Source organism: Anneissia japonica, unplaced genomic scaffold (assembly GCF_011630105.1).
Source record: "Anneissia japonica isolate Jap-2015-1 unplaced genomic scaffold, ASM1163010v1 scaffold131_len961581_cov171, whole genome shotgun sequence".
NCBI classification, from domain to species: domain Eukaryota; kingdom Metazoa; phylum Echinodermata; class Crinoidea; order Comatulida; family Comatulidae; genus Anneissia; species Anneissia japonica.
In genome coordinates this window covers 172,477-191,064 of record NW_022750285.1, presented here as the reverse complement: position 1 = coordinate 191,064, position 18,588 = coordinate 172,477, and the positions used below count along the sequence as shown (strand labels likewise).

Sequence of the window (18,588 nt, the reverse complement as noted above, 5' to 3'; positions counted from 1 at the left end):
GGGTTGAAATGGCTTACCCATTCCATATCAAGTGTTATATGTCTACTATGGCCCTCAATAATCTAACACCTTAAAGTATTACCTTAATATCCATATCAATAATATCATAATCACTGATTATTAACAATTAGAAATTAATACGTTGACTGCCAGACCTTTTATTTAGGTTCCTTCCTGTGTGCCAAAACAAGTGTACGTGTACGAAATTTTATGTAGTCATATATCATCAAAGTAAACTCGTCGCCGGCAATGGGACAGTACTTTTTATTGCCTCTGCCAAGTGCAAGTTTCTCGTCCGCTTTTTGCACGGGTCGGTATAGTTTCAAAAGGTCCGGCCCACTCGTGCAATCGAGTGTACTGCCGGCAACATACCACAACAAACATATATATGTTATTTGTACGTTATCGTCTAGATGTATGTTCTCCGAACAATCAGACGTTAAGTCTGTGGTTCTACAATGTATAACAATAAAGTAATTAACGCTAGAATGTTACCCCAATTTTGACAAGTATGGTCATCCCTTGCGCCCTCAACAGCACCCTGTGGGACGAGTTTGGCAGCGAACGTTTTAACCAGTTTTAATTTACAAAGCCAATAATCAGTTGTATTTGTTTTTTTCTCAGGCATACGATCTTGATGAACCTGGCACCATCAACTCTCAAGTTGAGTTCACCCTTATCTCGGATGCCTTCACTATTGATCCTGTAACTGGCGTGATCACTACCTCGGAAGCCCTAGACCGTGAAACTCAAGCCCAGTATATGATCACGGTCACTGCTCAGGACAAGGCCGCAAACCCACGAAGCACGACAATAATAGTGACCATTACTGTGTTAGATGTCAACGATAATGGGCCGACGTTTGAAAAGTCTACTTACACTGTAATGGTAATGGAGAACTCGCCCATCACTGATGTAGTAACTGTAAAGGTATGATAGAATATCATTTACATATTCTTTGTGGATCTCTTCACAAAGAGTACATATTTCGGATAGGGCCTTTCTAGATACGTTATTAATTTTAATCTTACAATATCTTAGCCATCCTAGCACTGCAAACAAAATAACCGAATAAAAATAAAAATAGATATATAAATAGAATAAAATAGATATATAACTAGAATATCATTTAATTTGATCAATTAACAAAAAAATAATTTTAAAAGGATTTTGGTATTCTCAAATCATCATTAACCTTCTCACCATTATAATTTAAAGATATGTTTTTTGACTTCTGTCAATTTGAACAATAAAATGTTATATAGTACTGTATGTGATGCCTGACTTTGTATATATAATTAAAGTCATAGTTTCATTTAAAAAAGTGAATGAAAAAGCAGTAAGTAATCCCTTAAATTGACTGCTAATCAATTAAAGATTTTTATAGTAAAGTCTGTGTATCAGTGCAGAGGTGTGGTTGGTTTTGGTCTGAGGGAGGGATGCAAAAAAGAGTGCAAAAATTGAGAATACGGAACTAAATCTCTATTCCAATGGAAACTTAATATAGTCATATTTAGTATTTTAACCCATTTAGTGGAACTAATTTGTCTTCCTGGGAGAGTGTGCACCCCTGACCCATCCCCAGCCTATGCCCATGCAGAGAATACTGAATTGTTTTGATGTATGTCATCATTGGCAGTTATTTGATCCATTCAATATGCAGGTCTGTTTTTGACTTTACCATGTCAATAGTATCATTCTGTCAACATTATCATCTTAAACAATATCAATATTTTGTCTCCTAGGCAACTGATTCTGATATCGAAACAAACATAAGGTACATGATCGTCAGTGGCGATACAAACATCTTTGCCCTTGATTCCACATCGGGAGACCTGTCCGTCCTGGCACCGCTAGACTACGAGGAGCAAAAAATGTACACGTTAACAATCTCCGCAACAGATATTGACCAGCAGGACGCTAATCTTGTGGCAATGACTACAGTAGTAGTACAAGTACAGGTATGTTTTCAGAGTTTTGCTGAGACACAGCATCCATTTCTGTTTGTTAAAAATATAAACATCCTCAGGTCTCAGTCCATGTGAATAGCTGTATTGCAGGGGTCCATGTGAATAGCTGTATTGCAGGGGTCCATGTGAATAGCTGTATTGCATGGATAACCTTTTTTATATCTGGACATAGCAGTACTAATCATTAGGATTTGCTGAAGATTGACTAGTAAACAATTGCTATTTAAATTTGTATGTATGAACTTTAATAGTCAAGATAATTATGGTTGAATTTCATTATTAATGTATGCCTTCGAAACTCACTATAATTTAAAAGCTATATTGTAAAACCTCAAATAGAAGCCCTGTGCTTCCGTTTTTTTAGGACCCTTGGATTTGCTTCTTTTCGAGATTGGCTTCTTTGTTACAATATTCCATTTGTTACAATATTCCATTATCTATCCTCATTTATACCACACCTAAATTGATCCCTGTCATATGATTGGTGGATTTCATATCACGTAACATTGGTTATTTTCCCCATTTTATCACTCATGGAAAATTAGTTCCACCATGCATTTTTTTTTTTCATACATGCATTTACATTCCACACGTTTTTTTCATTGCACGGTGCCTAGGATACGGTATGGCAATCAACCTAATACAACCTTTTGATTCGTTAAAGAGACACTGGACTGTTCTATTTACAAAAAGGGTAGATTTTTTTTTTATAAAACATCAAATTTCTAGAATCTGCTTTCAGAAAAAAGGTAGATTTTTTTTTCATAAAAAATATCAAATGGCAAGAATCTATTTTAGGTGTGCTGTGAAACAAATGGTGAATGTTTTTTATTTTGTCTAATTGAAAGAATAATTTAAAGAGTTGAAAGATAAACAGTTCTATTCCACTTGGCTTTTCCTTGTCGAATGGAACAGTCGATCTTTCAACTCATGAAAACATTCATTATTTGTATACCAATAATTGTTGACCATTTTATTTCAGAACCAGAATGACAACGTACCACAGTTTCAAAAACCTTTCTACCGAGGTTCTGTTCCAGAATATGCTGATCTCGGCACAGTTGTCATTGACAATGTCATAGCAACCGATGCAGACATAGGAGTGAGTACCAACTACAATAAATTTTCCTATGATTATATTAACTTTGATTACACGATAACAAATTGAATTATTCTTTCTATGTTATACATTAGAGCCTCGATTTTACGTACGGCACGGGACCTGAGTGCGTATGTAAATCAGGGGATTCATAAAATTGAAGTTGGGTTAAATTTGTAATGACCTTTGACCTAATATGTATAGATAGAACACTGAATTAACATACATTATGAACAAACGATGTTACTTAGGCATAGGCTAGACCGGCAACTGTACTGGCTTGGGCCTTCGAATAAAACCATGTGTTTAGTGTTTGTATTCATCACTTGACGATGCCATACTAAAAACATGAAAATATTGTAAGATTACCTATACGACAAAATTGTAACTTGGGAATCCCCCTTCATGTCTAGTCTAAACAACAGAGCTGCGGTGTTGTCTGGGCCTGTTGAGGCAAACTAAGACCATGTGCACTGCACTTGGGCGAGCCATTAACCAAGTGTTCGTTTACGAAATTATGCTTACCAGGCTTAGTAAATTTTGTGTAGAAGTTTTCTAAGAAGTTAAGTAGGAAAGTAATTATTTTGAGCACCGTTGGTAGTTGTTCATCTCGCGCAGTTCACGTAGTTTTAAATTATAACAGCCCGGTATTACATTGCTGTTTATACTTTGCATATTATTGTTTATTGTTGCAGTATTGAAATAATAAGCAGACAGAAAGTAACAAATCTCTTTTGACTTATGGTGGCACTTAAAAGGGCTGTTTGTTTTAAATATTTTCGGGGTTTTTGATGACGTCATTGTCGGTATGAGGCGTATGTAAAACCGATGGTTTGTAAAACTGGAGTACGTAAAAACGAGGTTCTACTGTATTAAGAATCATTATCGTTTTTTAATAAACATTAATATCAATTTATTTTTTTAATGTGATTGGCTTGGCTTAGTGGCTAGTGTCTGGATAAATAAATTTAATTAATTTAATGTAAACTATTTTTTATTTGCATATTCTTGTTGAAATTATTCATTAACTTCATGTTTATTTGTTGTGTCTTATGACTATTTGTACTTAACTGAATATTTCTTACCAGGAGTTTGGTCAGCTCACCTACGCTTTTTATCCAGAAAGTGATTGGTTCATTATCAATGAAAACAAGATTTTAACAAAGACTGGACTCACAAAGACGACACAGGATGACTTTAACGTGAGTCTTATCGCTATTTGGCTTTAAACGTATGTGCATGCATATCGGTGGTAGAGTATGTATCGCTTTTATGAAACTGCCATCATATTTATTAAAGCTGGAGAAAGATTAGTTCATTGATTCTTAATCTTTTTGCCCCGTAACCCAAACAAACATCCACGCAATTTGCCACAACCCACATCTCACTACGTTAATAAACAGATAATCCAATTGGGTTATTAACTGGTAAACACAATTTATTCTCTGTCTTACTCTAGGGCATATTTGTTAACACAATATAGAATTAAATATTATATAAATTCTAGAGTCTAATTAATTGGCCGACTTGATTTTGAGTCGCAACCCGTAGTCTTAGATAAGAGGTAATAGATTAGAATATCATCATGTATTCTCCTTTCTTGCCCCCAAAAATACACACAATTAAGCCGGGCAGTCACATGAACTCATGCATTTTACATTGACTAATATTATTTAGTGCATCGTATTTTATCACTTAATGATAGCATTGGGTGGCTACAGAGGGTCCAATAATTTATTGAGGGGAGTGGTGTTTGTCCTGTCTGACGGGAGGGTTTCTTGCTCCCTGGGCATTGCAACTGAACAAATCTGACCGGAGATCAGAACCAATTAGCTGTATGGCCTCCATTCAAGTTCTTGGAGTAAAAGTCCTGGGTGGGAGTCAATAGAGAGAGAGAGAAATAGTATGGTAAAAATGTGCTTTTAAACGAAACAGGATTTTGTAATCTCAAAAGCTCTGATGAGGGCAGTATAATACAGGCAGTAGAGCTAAAAAAATCTATTAATTCAGCCGAGTGTTTCTGTAGCTCCTCATGAGGGCAGTATAATAGAGGTAGTAGAGCTATGAAAGATCTATTAATCAATCAGTCAACTATTAGTTAATCAGCCGAGTGTTTCTAGAGCTCCTCATGAGGGCAGTATAATAGATGCAGGAGATCTGACAAAGATCTATTAATCAATCAACTATTAATCAATCAGGCTCATGAGGGCAGTAGAAGAGGCAGTAGAGTTAAAAAGGATTTATTAATCAATCAGCTGAGTGTTTCTATAGCTCCTCATGAGGGCAGTATAATAGAGGTAGTAGAGCTAAGAAAGATCTTAAATCAATCAATCAACTGTTAGTTAATCAGCCGAGTGTTTCTAGAGCTCCTCATGAGGGCAGTATAATAGATGCAGTAGATCTAAAAAACATCTATTAATTAATCAACTATTAATCAATCAGGCTCATGAGGGCAGTATAGTAGAGGCAGTAAAGCTAAAAAGTGCTATTAATTATGTAGAATATGCACGAAAAGACATACTGTTTGTGGTTGCAATTTAATCTTTTGGTCTATGCTATATTTCAATCCCACATCTTTAGCACTCATACATTTAATCTTTCTCAATTCAGTAGATTAGTAATCACAATTATCAAGTACTGTATTTCATCCTAAGGCTATTTTGACCAGTTTCAACTTTGACCCCAGCATGCTATCCTTCTCTAGTGCATCATTTTAAGGTGTTAGTCTTGGTTTTTGTATGTTGCTTGTTTGGTAGTGCCAATTGTTGGAACAGCTATTTGGTGAGTATGGCTTCTGGTTTACTCCTTCTTTTCTTTGAATTATGACAGTGGAAAGTGCTTGAATTTTCAGCTTAATTCAATAGCTTTGTATATATAGTGCACTTGTTTGAAAATGTGGCAAAGACAAGTCAAACCAGTCACTCTTCGCAAATCCCGTTTCGGAGATAATGGCCAAAACATGCTAAAATGTCAACATTTTGGAAATCTATTTAATTGCGCTAAACTAACCTTTATATATCTATACATCATGCTATGCTGTTATTTTCCCCATTTTCAATGTTAAAATAACAATTTTAAACGATTAGGTGATGGTTTCTGCCTAAGAACTTTGCCCAAAATCGTAAACTTTGAAGACTGATTTCTCAAATATTGTTCTTTAAACAGCTTTATGTTTAAGCTCCTGTAACTTCATAATGAAATGTCGGATTTAAATGATTCTTTTACCATTTTATAACTCTCATTTTACTTTTTAACCTCTGTATTAATAACTAAAAATCAATTTTTGCAACTATCGACTGGTTTGGCTTGTCTTTGCTACAAATGCTTTTTGAATATCTAAGTCATTGACTTGAACTGTCTTTCACCAGTCTAATTTGAATAAGTGATTGCACTAAAGTAGATTAATATGTGGATTTCTAATGACACACAGCAAGGCCTTTATTCACAAGGATTAATAAAATTGATACAAACACTTCTGTTCTTCTTAACATGTTTCTACATATTGAATTGTACACAGTTAACCATCATTGCTGAAGATATGGGGGAACTGCCGCTTAATGGAACAGCTTCAATATTTATACAAATTGTGGACAGAGGGGTAACATTCTATGAAGTGCCTACATTTACAGAACCAGAATATAGGTAGGCAATGACTGTTTTTTTTTTAAATAAATTTATATCAACTAATTTTAGCATTTAAAATACAAATTGTATTTTTTGTCTGATTGGTAACTCTGCATTAAAATTGTACATTTGTTTGCCTTACAGTGCAAACATTACTGAAAACTCGGAAGTAAATACAACGGTAGCCACCGTACAAGCTCTTGCAAACCAAGGAGAAATTGTTACATATGAAATTATAGATGGCAATGAGAATGGTAAATAATTCTGTTTTTTAATTTATAAATGTCTCCCTCTGTAGTTAGAATACTTTATTTTTTTTATGATTGTAGAATATAACAGAAATTGAAAGTATCATAATCCACAGGCAATTTAATATCTGAATAAGTATCTGAACGGTAATCGGATTAAGGTCTTGGGTTCGAATCCCGATAGAGACATACATTTTTCTCAAATATTTATCATCGTATTTATTATCGTCTTTAATTGTCACAAGTGGTGGAGGTGTATCTCCATACCAAAGTTACTATCATGTGATTTCATTCATTCATTGTATATTATGCAATACCTTGAAAAAACGCGTCTGAATGGGAAAGTCCAGGGTATATACATCAAACTTAGCCTCAAACCTAAGTTGGTAGAATATCCAAATGGTAATTGGGTTTGAATCCCAATTGTGTGGATTATATGTTTTTGTCAAATATTTATTATCATCTTTATTTTTTAAGGAAATTATAACAATATTTTACATAATATAAGTATTATATTTTGTCTGTACTGGCTTATTTTTTAATTTATTATTTTTAATATCTAGTGTAATTGTTAGAGAATGTAGCAGACACATTGTGGCTTAAAGCTGTCCCCGTATCTTATTTTGATGGACAGGTCACCTTGGTTGGTGTACTGGATTGTTTGTTTTGCTGAGTAAATAATAATAGAAAAACATATTATCTTGATATCTTTTGTTAGGATTTTTTTGGATCCGTTCGGCAAACAATATAGGGACTATCCTGACGAGGACCATTCTTGATCGAGAATCAACACCCGAGTTCATTCTCACCATTCAAGCGAGTGTTACAAACAGTTTAGGAGGTTCCGTTGATACAAGCGGAGGGAGGAAACGTAGGGCTGAAGGTAGGCTGTGATTTGTTTAGAACTATTTTACGAGGCTTTGAAATACAAAACTTAGCACGTAATGTAATTTCATAATTCTGGTCGTTAAGATTTTAAAACTATAATAATATAATGATAATGATGTTATTGTGTAGGAAATGATAATGATAGTACTAAGTTAAATCATTTCATTTTGTCAAAATGATAATTTTAATAATTGTTCAAGTTTAATGATGATAGTAATGAGTTGGTGATAATGATGTTGATTGTGGTGTAGGAATATTTTTAAAAAAAACAATCAAATGCACAGATATTATTTTTTTCTTCATACAATCCACCAGATTAAATATTAAACTAAATTCCTTTTTTCATCTTGCAATTTACTGCCAAATCCATTATCGTCTCTCAAAACAATTTATCGTGTTATTATTGGTGATTATTAAAGATAATTGGAGTTCTATACCGTGTGAGAGCTGTCTCTTATACACATCTAGATGTGTATAAGAGACAGGATTACCTTTTCGAATTTTCTGAATATTTTACTGTATTGTTATGATTAAAAAAAAAGGCGAAATAAATGAAATGAAATAATAACAGTAATGATAACAATATGTATTTTTATTATTTATCAGATCCAAGTATCACCATTATTGTGATAACTGTTGGAGATATTAATGATAACCCACCAATTTTTACACAATCGCTCTATGTGGTTGGTGTTTCTGAGAGAGCTAGCGCCGGTACTGCTGTCGTAACTGTACAGGTAATTGTATATCATAATGCTAATAATGATGATAATGATTGTAATATTAAATGCTATTCTGTATGAATATTTATTGTCTCCATTAAAAAGAAATCATCAAGTGGCGAATCCAAGATTGCTTTTGCCAGAGGCACGATTGACAATCAAGTCTTATGGTCCAAAGTAGGTGAAACTTAAGGTCTGATGGATCGTGGAGCTTGGGGAGGGGAAGCAGAAACTAAGAAAAGTGTGTTTTGGAGTTTTAGCAAGTTTAATCTCTTATACAATTGATTTTCCTTATGGCAAGTGTTTTTTAGGCTGCTGCTGAGGGGTAAGCACTCCATGGGCATAGGCTGGGATAGGGGATTGCAGGGTTGCACCACCCCTCTCTCCATATGATAGGGAATAAGTTGCATCCTGTATGTTAAAATAATAAAAATGACCATTAAGTTTTCATTGGAATAGGAATTTAATTCTGCATTCTCAATTTTCGCACCACCCCCGACCATTTCACATCCCCAGAGCAAAACCAGCCTGCACCCCTGCACCCCTTCTTGCCACCCCTGGATCTTCCACTGATGATATTAATTAATGATATACAAGAGTTGAAATATTGGCATACCATCTTTTTTTCCTTTTAGGCTAATGATCCAGATACTGAAGATAATATTATCACATACACTTTACAACCATATTTAAGTGGGTCGCAGAAGGGGTTAGATGTGTTTGAGATTGATAGTAGAAGCGGACGCATCACAAATCTTGAGAAATTCACCAGCAACAGTCAAACTTACAAATTCACTGTTCTTGCCACCGTTGAAACGGAGGAATTTGCAGAAGCATCGTGTAAAGTCTTTGTAAGTTGATTCACTGCACATATAAATGTTTTATTTTATTTTATTCAGGAAAATAATAGTACACATAAAAATAATAAAATCCAAGGAATGCCATGAGATAAAAAATTTGAAACCAGGCTCAGGAGGAAAACATTTTTTGATATGTTGTAGAACAGATTTTTCTAAAACACAAAATGCACATTTGACGAAAAACTCGGAAGCGGTTAATGACATACAGATTTTTGAATATTTAAAAACTGGGGAAAAAAGTGGTTACACTTCTTTTTCCCCCAGTTTTTAAATAATAAAAAATCATTAACCGTTTTTCGTCAAATATGATTTTTGTGTCTAAGGAAAATCAGTTCTACAACATATAAAATGTTCAATTTCATACTTAAGTTGCCTAATTTGAATAATTAATTATAGTTCCTATATCAACAAGTCAATTATTAAAATAAGAAACATTTCTCCATCAATTAGTACTGCAGACAGTTAAATAATAACTTTAATAACATTCTTTTGCCTAGTCCTATAGATAGTTGGCATTTAAAATCTTCGTAATCTTTTAAATGAACTATCCCATATTTAATTGAATTTTGAGGTTTTTCCAGATTTTGTTTGGCAGACACATCTTAAAGATAAAAAATAACTGCAAATACTTTCACTTTTATCTTCTATATATACTCATCGTTGTTGTTGTTAAATTGAAAGATGTCAAGTTTAAATCTCAAGCTTTTTTTTTTCACAGATTGCTATCATCGCAGAGGAGCATCGGACTGTGTTAGTTCTTACTGCAGCCTATGATGATGCTTTAATTAATGAAATACACAATGAGAATCAACTAGAAAATGTTCTAAATGCAGAGGTTGAGATATATGATATCAGATCAAACAGTGACCCAATATATACCGATAATTACTTCTATGCAATCAGGCGTGATACCGGGGTACCGCTAACGTCAGAGGAAATACAAGAGTAAGACTTTTTCACTTATGCGCAATGAAAATTTTTTTTTACCATGATTTGCAAAAATTAGTTCTTTTATCTAGTTTAACTGTACGTAGAAGCCAGACAAATTTAAAAGAAAAAAGAACAACCAAAAAGTGCCATTTCGATAGAATTTTGAGTGTACGTAGCAGCTTAGAATCCCATGGTGTCTTCATCCAATTATAAAGCAGGCCTAAAGATGCTTAACATTTGTTACATACATAACATACATAAGAGTACAAGAGTTTGTTTTTCTTGGATTAAAGCATGCCATTGTTGTCAACGACTTGGCATTAGCCCCAGGGGTCCCAAGTCTCAGGACGACCTCCCACACTCGAGGAAGCAAACAAAACCCGGAAACAAACCCGTCTCCTGCAAATTGATGAAATTTGAATGTTTTTCCTACTGTATAATTCAAAAAGTCAGTGCCAAAGGGTATCACATTGCACAGCAAAATAGAATTAGGTATGTTAAGAAACAATGGACCCTAGACTGTGTTCCAGTCTCTAAACTTTGTCTTACTCAGTGAACTGTACTGAACTGAACTTTATTGAACATATGCCTTTAGATCAGCGGCACACATCGGAATGATGGTGAGTTCACAAAAGAAACATACAATATCAAGATAATTATTCAAAAGAAACCAAATCATGGCTAAACTAAAAAACAAGCAAAACTAAGAAATAAAAATTCAAAAACAGTAGAGTACAAAAAAGCAGTTAAGTACAGTACTTCACTGGTATTTGGAAATACAAGAGTTATCTTACTAAGACCTTCTCATTATTATAATTATTATTAATGATATTAATATTGTTATCAATATTAATATTGTTTACAGTGAAAATTCTTAAAAATAAATTAATTTTGGCACCAATAGCATTCCATATTACTTATTTGCATGGCGTTCCATATTACTTACTTGCATGGCGTTCCATAGTATACTTTTTCTAGGATCTAATTCCGCATATCCAAATCAACAACATATAAAAGGTTTCTCGATATAACCAGACATTGGTGGCTCTCTTTGAAAGTCTCAAACTAGTCTGTAACACTAGGAAAAACCAATAAATTAGAGACTTGTGACAAGTCTAAATGGACCTCTGCAACTCCAGTATCAAAAGATTGCTCATAGACTGCTTGTTTTTTTTTCAGATTGATCGATGGCAACACCGATGTACTTTCTAACCAGATCCTTCCTGAGGGTGCTTATTACCTGGTCCAGGCAGAACCTGTCATACAAGAGGATGAACCGTGGAAGTTGGAGTACATATTGATTATTATCTTTGCTGGCCTTCTCTTTATGTTCACATTCCTTGCGATTATTGTCGTCTATGTCTCCTGGAAAAAGTAAGTTTGAAACGATTGATTAAACTACTAAAGTCAAAATGTTCACATGCTGGTAGTAGCAGCGCAAATTCCTGTTGAAATATTTGTAGTGCAATTTCTACATGTGTGTTGGCCGTTGGTTAAGTCATTGGCAGTGTAACCTTCAGCTATAATATGGGCGCTTTTTCAAACAGTTAACTTGTCAATGGTTCCGGTGGTGGAACAAATTTTCTCAGTTAAGGACTTCAAACCGTAGGCCCGGTGTACCCATTGGCTCGTGTGCACTTTAAAGAACCCAGTACATCCTTCGAGAAAAGTAGGGGGCTACCCTGGCCCAATCAGTCCCCTGTCGTTTAATGGATATGCCATGTAGGGTAGCGATTAAGTTCAGCTGATTGACATATCCTTGGTGCTCATGCCTAAAGGAATATGAAATGAAAAAAATGCAGGAATTACAATTAGGATGTGGCGTTTAGCAGCTAAATTATCAGTCCTTTGATTCTACTTGATTTGAACTCAGAATCATATACAGTATTTAGTATGATTTTCTAAAGGTCATACGACTGTTGGCCGGTGGTTCTGTGCGTGCTTGACGGTGGGATGCCGTCTGATCAGTGGCAATCTGAGCGGATTGTCATTAAGAACGATCCGCTACACGCGTGTAATCAGGTTGGAATTGGAAGCGGTTTGGTGCAGCGGGAACGGTTTGGTTTCCACCTCAAGGTTGGGGTTTCAATCTCGTTGGATGTAGTGTATGCCCTACTTAAAATGGTTCAATCTTCTTATACGGCAAAACCTTTTCATTAAACTGCATATAATAGCAACCAGTCAATTTAATAAATCCAATCCAAGTGTCACTTGTGAAGTAACTTTAAGATGTCAACTGGCAATCTTCCAATAAGTTTAATCAATTATTTGACCTGATTACATCACTTCGTTTTCATAATGCCCTTATGAATTTGTCCCTTTACTGTGCATCAGAGCATCTAAAGACAGGTAAATTTGCTAAAAGTTTACAAATCTTCAATTCTGGGATCCTTCATTAATTTGTTTTTTCTATCATTTACTGTATCTGAAATCTACCTTTTATTCCTACCCCGGGAAATAAACATGTGTTTCATAATCTATTTTTTTATATTCTTTATAATAATTTTTACATTACATTCAAATCAGATTATATATATTGGTGTAAATATTTTTTTAGACTATTTTGTATTTTCAATAAGAGTGGTTTTAATTTTCTGAGACTCGCATATTTATTGACAATACACGTAATGGACCATTCCAGGCTGTCAATCAAACTGAAACAGCTGACCAATCAGAACAGAGCCAGAAAGATACACATGTTTTGTCCCACAAGTTTTTACACTGTTGTTTTGTGGGACATCAGTAAAAAATGTCCAAGGGGCCAGGAAAGGTCTATTGATTTAGCAGATAGAATGCGTCTTTATAAAACAAGATAATTTAGACAGTTTTTAAAATTTTAAAAGCAGATTCCACCGCCTCAGCCCATTTAGTGTAAAGATTTTATAATTTAATTTTATTTTACAATCTTTACTCTTGATATTGCTATGTTTTAAGTATATTTTCATTTCAAGAAAACATTTTTTGGGGTTTGGGTCGGTAATGTTCATAACTATTATAATATATATACTATATATTTATATTTTATATTTTTATATTGTTTATGTTAATTTATATCTTTATATTGTTTATATGTTTTTTGTTGTATTTTTGCAAAATGTTTTACTTTATATTCTAAAAACTTTTGTACCCAAGACCCCAAGGGAGACCAGGCTACTTGACTGAGTGGGCCACCCTGGTTAAAGATTGTGAATAAATAAATAAATAAATATTAATTATATTTCTAATAATGTGTTGGTATAACCAGAAACACAATTAATTAACACATCAATTACAAAATCACAACATTGTTTTATTTTCACTAGGTATATTAATGTTAACTTGGGTGCTGGTAGCAAAAATCATTTATATCCTAACCCAGTATTATGAAAAGTTAAATGATAAAAGCATGAACAGTTATGTGTTTGAAAACTCTTCTTATTTTTTCCCTTGCAATTTCCCTTTGAAAGAAAGTTGTATTGTAAATTTTATAGAAATGTTTTTCCAATATTTTCTGGGCACTGAATATTTGCCTCAGGAGGTTAGCCCTTGCTATTGATTGAATATTCAAAAAACGAGTATACTTGTTTGAATAAGCTCCTCTTACAATTACCAAAATCAATAAAGGGAGTATGCTTTATCTGATAAATGGTTTATACTTTACACATCAACTGAAGCCCTGTATATAGACTATGAAATTTCATTTGACAAAAATGTCTGGTATGCCTAAATATGGTCATGACATGACTATATATGGGGATAAAACAGTTGTTTTTTTGTGTTTTTTTTTTGTCAAAGAAAGTTTGATAATCTGGACATAGATTTACATTGTCTTAATCAATTTAGGGGTATTTTATTTAAACTTTTTTAATATTAAAACATAACAATGTACTTGTTTTTATTTATTTGCAGGCGACAAATGGAGCGGGAAAAACAAGCCAGGATGTATGTTCCAATGTACACAAACTTAACAGCCATCAACGACCCAAATGCTACAGAAATGTAAGTTTAAGACAACTAGCTGTTTTATTAGTGATTTTTTTAAAGCTTGGAATTTTCACCTTTACACTAAAATTACATAATAAACAGACACAAAATGTATTGTGGATTGTCTTTCAAATATATTCATTTATTTATAAATTTCAGAATTTATTTTTAAAAAAAAATGTTTATGGTAACTTTTTTTTAGAAAAATATTTATTACTTTAACTACAATTTCTTTTCTCCAATATAAATTTCCTCCCCTAAATAATAATGGAATAGTCTTTCTACAATTACATTATGCTTACTCTATCCCTATATAATATTAAAAATACTACGTCTTTTTGTACTATATTTTTCTTTTTATCTTATGTTATGACTATAACTATTGAATTTCAAGAATAATCTTTTCCCCCTTTACTTTTCTATTTATTGTAGGACAACATAAAAAATACAATTATATATTTGAAAACTTTTCCTGATTTTCCTTGAAATTTGCCCCTTAAATTATGATGTATTGTCACTTTTCCATGTCATAGGGATCTTATTCGCATTTCCGAACTTTCCAGTGATGTCCATCTCAGGAGGTTAGCCCTTAATTATCATCTTACAATTATTCTATTAAGGCCGGTGAACTTAATTTGCAAGCCCCATTTAACCAAATTCTTTCCCGATCTCTTTCTTACATGTACCCTTCCTGGTGATGGCTAGGTGATTGGATTACTACTTTTATGATAATGTTTGTGCAGCATAGTACCATACCTTTATTCATTTCTATTGTATCCAGTTTAAAGCAATTTTAAATCAATCGCACAACAAAATTTATAACTTCAAAATTACAAATTTGATAATTATTATTACCATTTAAAATTATTTCATAATAGATATTTCTATAGTATATTTAACATATAAGAGTTAAACAGTGCTATTATCTATTCTTGCACTCTCTGATTTAACATTCATATTTATATTTTCTTTGTATGTCATCTAAAAGAAATTTTTAAGCTATTTGCTTTATTCTTTCATTTTAACTCTATTCCCTTATTTCTATCAACTGAATGTTTCCCTCATATTTGTTTATACTCTTTCATACATTTTTTTTATTCCATTATGTATTATAGATTTATAATTTCTATCCTTCCATCCCATCCTGTTTTAAACAGGATTTTCATTGCATTTATCCCATGGTTTATCTCTCTCATTGTTCAGTCATTTTTTAAATTATTCCATTTTTTTCATTCCATTCAACTTTTAAACTTTCTTTCATTCCATTCAAATTTCAACCTTTCATATTTTTTCTATCCAATATTTGATTCATCTTATCTTGTCATTATTCCTCCATCCATTATTCATTCTAGTTTCTAACCCACTCATCCCATTTGTTAATCCTTCATCTTTCCCATTCAGCCTCCATTCCATGATCCGCACCCATATAATGTGAGTCCTCATTTCATCAGGAGATTTTGCCATGATTCTGATAAAAGCGCCCTCACGAAAATTACTTTCAATACAATTATTCTAAAATTCATAGTTTTCATTTACTGTAAAATAAATGTTTTTATTGAGTTTTTAAAATAAATTGGTGTCTGAATTTCAGATATTTCAATGGTAGCTATTTTTTTTTTTTTTTTTCAAAATATAAAAAGAAAAAATGAAAAAAAAAATTCATTGTGACGGCACTGTTATTGGAATTTTACAATGCAGGTGCATGTTGTTGCGATTAGAATAGTTGGGTTAGTTAATAGCGAGATGCTCTCTTTTATGTAGCTGAAGCTTACACTGAGCTGAATACCATTATATGTTGTTTGTTTATATTTATTGCTTTCTGTTATAAAACACAAGAACAATAAGCAACAAAGTCAAATTTACAAATTACAAAAGAATAAGACAATAAAAAGCAGTTCCAAAAATGGGAAGCAATGAAAAGCTCTAATAAGCCAAATGTTTGTGTCCATAGAGGTCTCCAACCCAAAAATAGAAACATTTAAACAAATAATTAAACAATTAAAATTTAAAAGAAATGGAAAAAAGTGGAAAAAATTGTCTGCATATCTGCATTTTCATGTACCATTGTCATGGGGCTAATACCAGCAGTGGCTCCAGAAATCTGCTGTAAAGGGGTCCGACATATCCAACGGAGAGATCTGAACCAAGGGGCCGACTAGAGCCTCAGTCGGGGTCTCGGAATAAAAATTCCCTAGTATAGTTCACAGGTAACATTATTTGGACAGGCAAATTATTATTTTTTATAATGTTTGATCCAACATCCTTGTTCTGGCCTGTCCGACCGGGGGGTAGGGCAATGCACCCCTGCCCCTACTGGCACCACCCCTGGCTAATACTGCTGTTTGCTGCTTGCATTTCTAGTTACTGCATGGAAAATCATTCTAAACTCATAGATTTTCATTCACATGAAATATGTAATTATACTGCTACCTGTAATATATTTTTTTATTATTCATTCTAAAATGTGTGACTTGCCTTCAACATGTAATATAACAGGTGAAATTACCAATAGAAGTAGAGGTGTGGCCTTACGAAAAAAAAAAAGGGAAAAAAACAGAATTTATTTTTTTTTAAAAAGAGAGATTTCAGTGATGAGCCACTAGTATTTAGAATTTCAAAATGTTAAAATCACATTTTGAGTTAACATACCAACAAATAAATTAATTTATAAAAATATGCTGAAGTACAAGTCTCCCTTACAATCAGAAACCCTCTAATTAAAGTCACTCTTTGGTCCCAAATTAACAAATTTCTTTTATATTTATGATGCTAAATAATTAGAGACCAAACTTGCTTCTAAAGACGGTGCAGAAACCCTGGCCCAAAAAGTGGTTTTTAATGCGAGGTGTGACCTGCATTAAAACAATAAAAATAAAAGATACATGTTTGCTAAAATCCAGTGCCCGACATGTATATCTCCATTCAACGTTAACAGCAACATCACTTTGTGATGGAAGTCACATATTTTGGATAGTGCTTTTTTTTTTTTACAGAAACTTTTGTTAAACTGGATAGTGCTTTTTTTTTTACGGAAACTTTTGTTAAACTGTAGTGTTTGGATTATTGATCTATTAGACTATCGTAAATGCTTAAATATGCACTGCAGTGCTTATAAAATTATTAGAAGGCTTACGTGCAGCGCTTGCTCAAAAAATATTGGCCTGGCATTTTCCATGCCAGTTCCCATGTTACCTATCTATCTCACATATTTTCATAGTTTAGTAGGCCTATCATAGGTCCTGCGTCATTAAAATAGACATTTATAAAGAAATGCTTGTGTCTTCATTGTGTTATTTATTTTAACACTGTATATATAAAACCCTCTTTCTCAAAGTGTTCCATTACACACAGGGTAATTATACTCTCGGTTAAGCGCCGCAGTGCTTACTGGAGACCGGCGCTTAGCTAAAAGAAAATCAGGTTTGGTGTTGCGCTTATTCGAGTGCGGTGCTTATTCAAGCATTTACAGTATCTCTGAAGATTGTAGAAATTGTATAGTTTGCTTGAATCGTTTTTGTTTCAAATTTTAATATATTTCTTATATTTGTTTCTTTCATTGTAGATCTAATCCGGTATATTTCGATGACCAGTCCGTTCAAGCGTAAGTATTAAACTCATTAATTGACCAGTTAATTAATGTTACAATGATAATTAAATGCCTATTGTGTGTTAAACCTTAGTCTAGAGTTCATACTCCAATTTTCAAGGTAGTTTTAGGCTTATTAGACCACATCCATGCATCCTCACAACTCCCTTCCTTACAAGAGACACTTCTTACTGGCAGTTTTATTGACTAGTGAGCCATCATGGAGAATTAGAGTTTGACTTGTTTATAGAATGCAACCTAAATCTATTACAAACATGTTAATAAAAAAAAATTGTATATTTTAATAGGCCATTTAGCTTTGAGATGAAAATTATAACTAGAAAAATTGTCCTCATCAATTAACAAATTTATGTATTCAAAATGTAATTTTTAGAAATTTGGAATATAGAAATCAACCCACATCACCTCATTATTTATTAAATAAACAAAATATTTTTTTGGATCCACAAATGAAAAATGAAATATTAGTTGTAATTTATCCTCATTTTCTTTCTCTGTTCTCTTTTCTTTTGCCATTATGATGATATCTACTGCACATTCATCTTTTAGAAGTGAGCAGTTATTCCCCAAGTAAGTCCATTCATTCATCTAGAACATTCATTCTTTCTGCCATTTCTGCTGAGTTTTCTACATTCACGCAGTGGTATATCTAGGGGAGGATGTGAGGGGTGCATGCT

The 18,588-nt window shown here is 33.2% G+C and overlaps 1 protein-coding gene across 1 annotated transcript in view; it reads left to right on the top strand.

The window, feature by feature from the left end:
* The window catches only part of LOC117121307 (protocadherin-15-like), a 72,402-nt gene that overhangs the window by 40,474 nt on the left and 13,340 nt on the right, over positions 1-18,588 (top strand). Inside the window, exons 21-34 of the mRNA XM_033266452.1 lie at positions 625-930; positions 1,746-1,961; positions 2,953-3,072; positions 4,158-4,271; positions 6,587-6,711; positions 6,838-6,947; positions 7,660-7,824; positions 8,436-8,566; positions 9,187-9,402; positions 10,130-10,356; positions 11,521-11,715; positions 12,676-12,690; positions 14,230-14,319; positions 14,838-14,885. Coding sequence (XP_033122343.1) covers positions 625-930; positions 1,746-1,961; positions 2,953-3,072; positions 4,158-4,271; positions 6,587-6,711; positions 6,838-6,947; positions 7,660-7,824; positions 8,436-8,566; positions 9,187-9,402; positions 10,130-10,356; positions 11,521-11,715; positions 12,676-12,690; positions 14,230-14,319; positions 14,838-14,885 — 2,078 coding nt within the window. The remainder of the gene's footprint in view (positions 1-624; positions 931-1,745; positions 1,962-2,952; positions 3,073-4,157; positions 4,272-6,586; positions 6,712-6,837; positions 6,948-7,659; positions 7,825-8,435; positions 8,567-9,186; positions 9,403-10,129; positions 10,357-11,520; positions 11,716-12,675; positions 12,691-14,229; positions 14,320-14,837; positions 14,886-18,588) is intronic.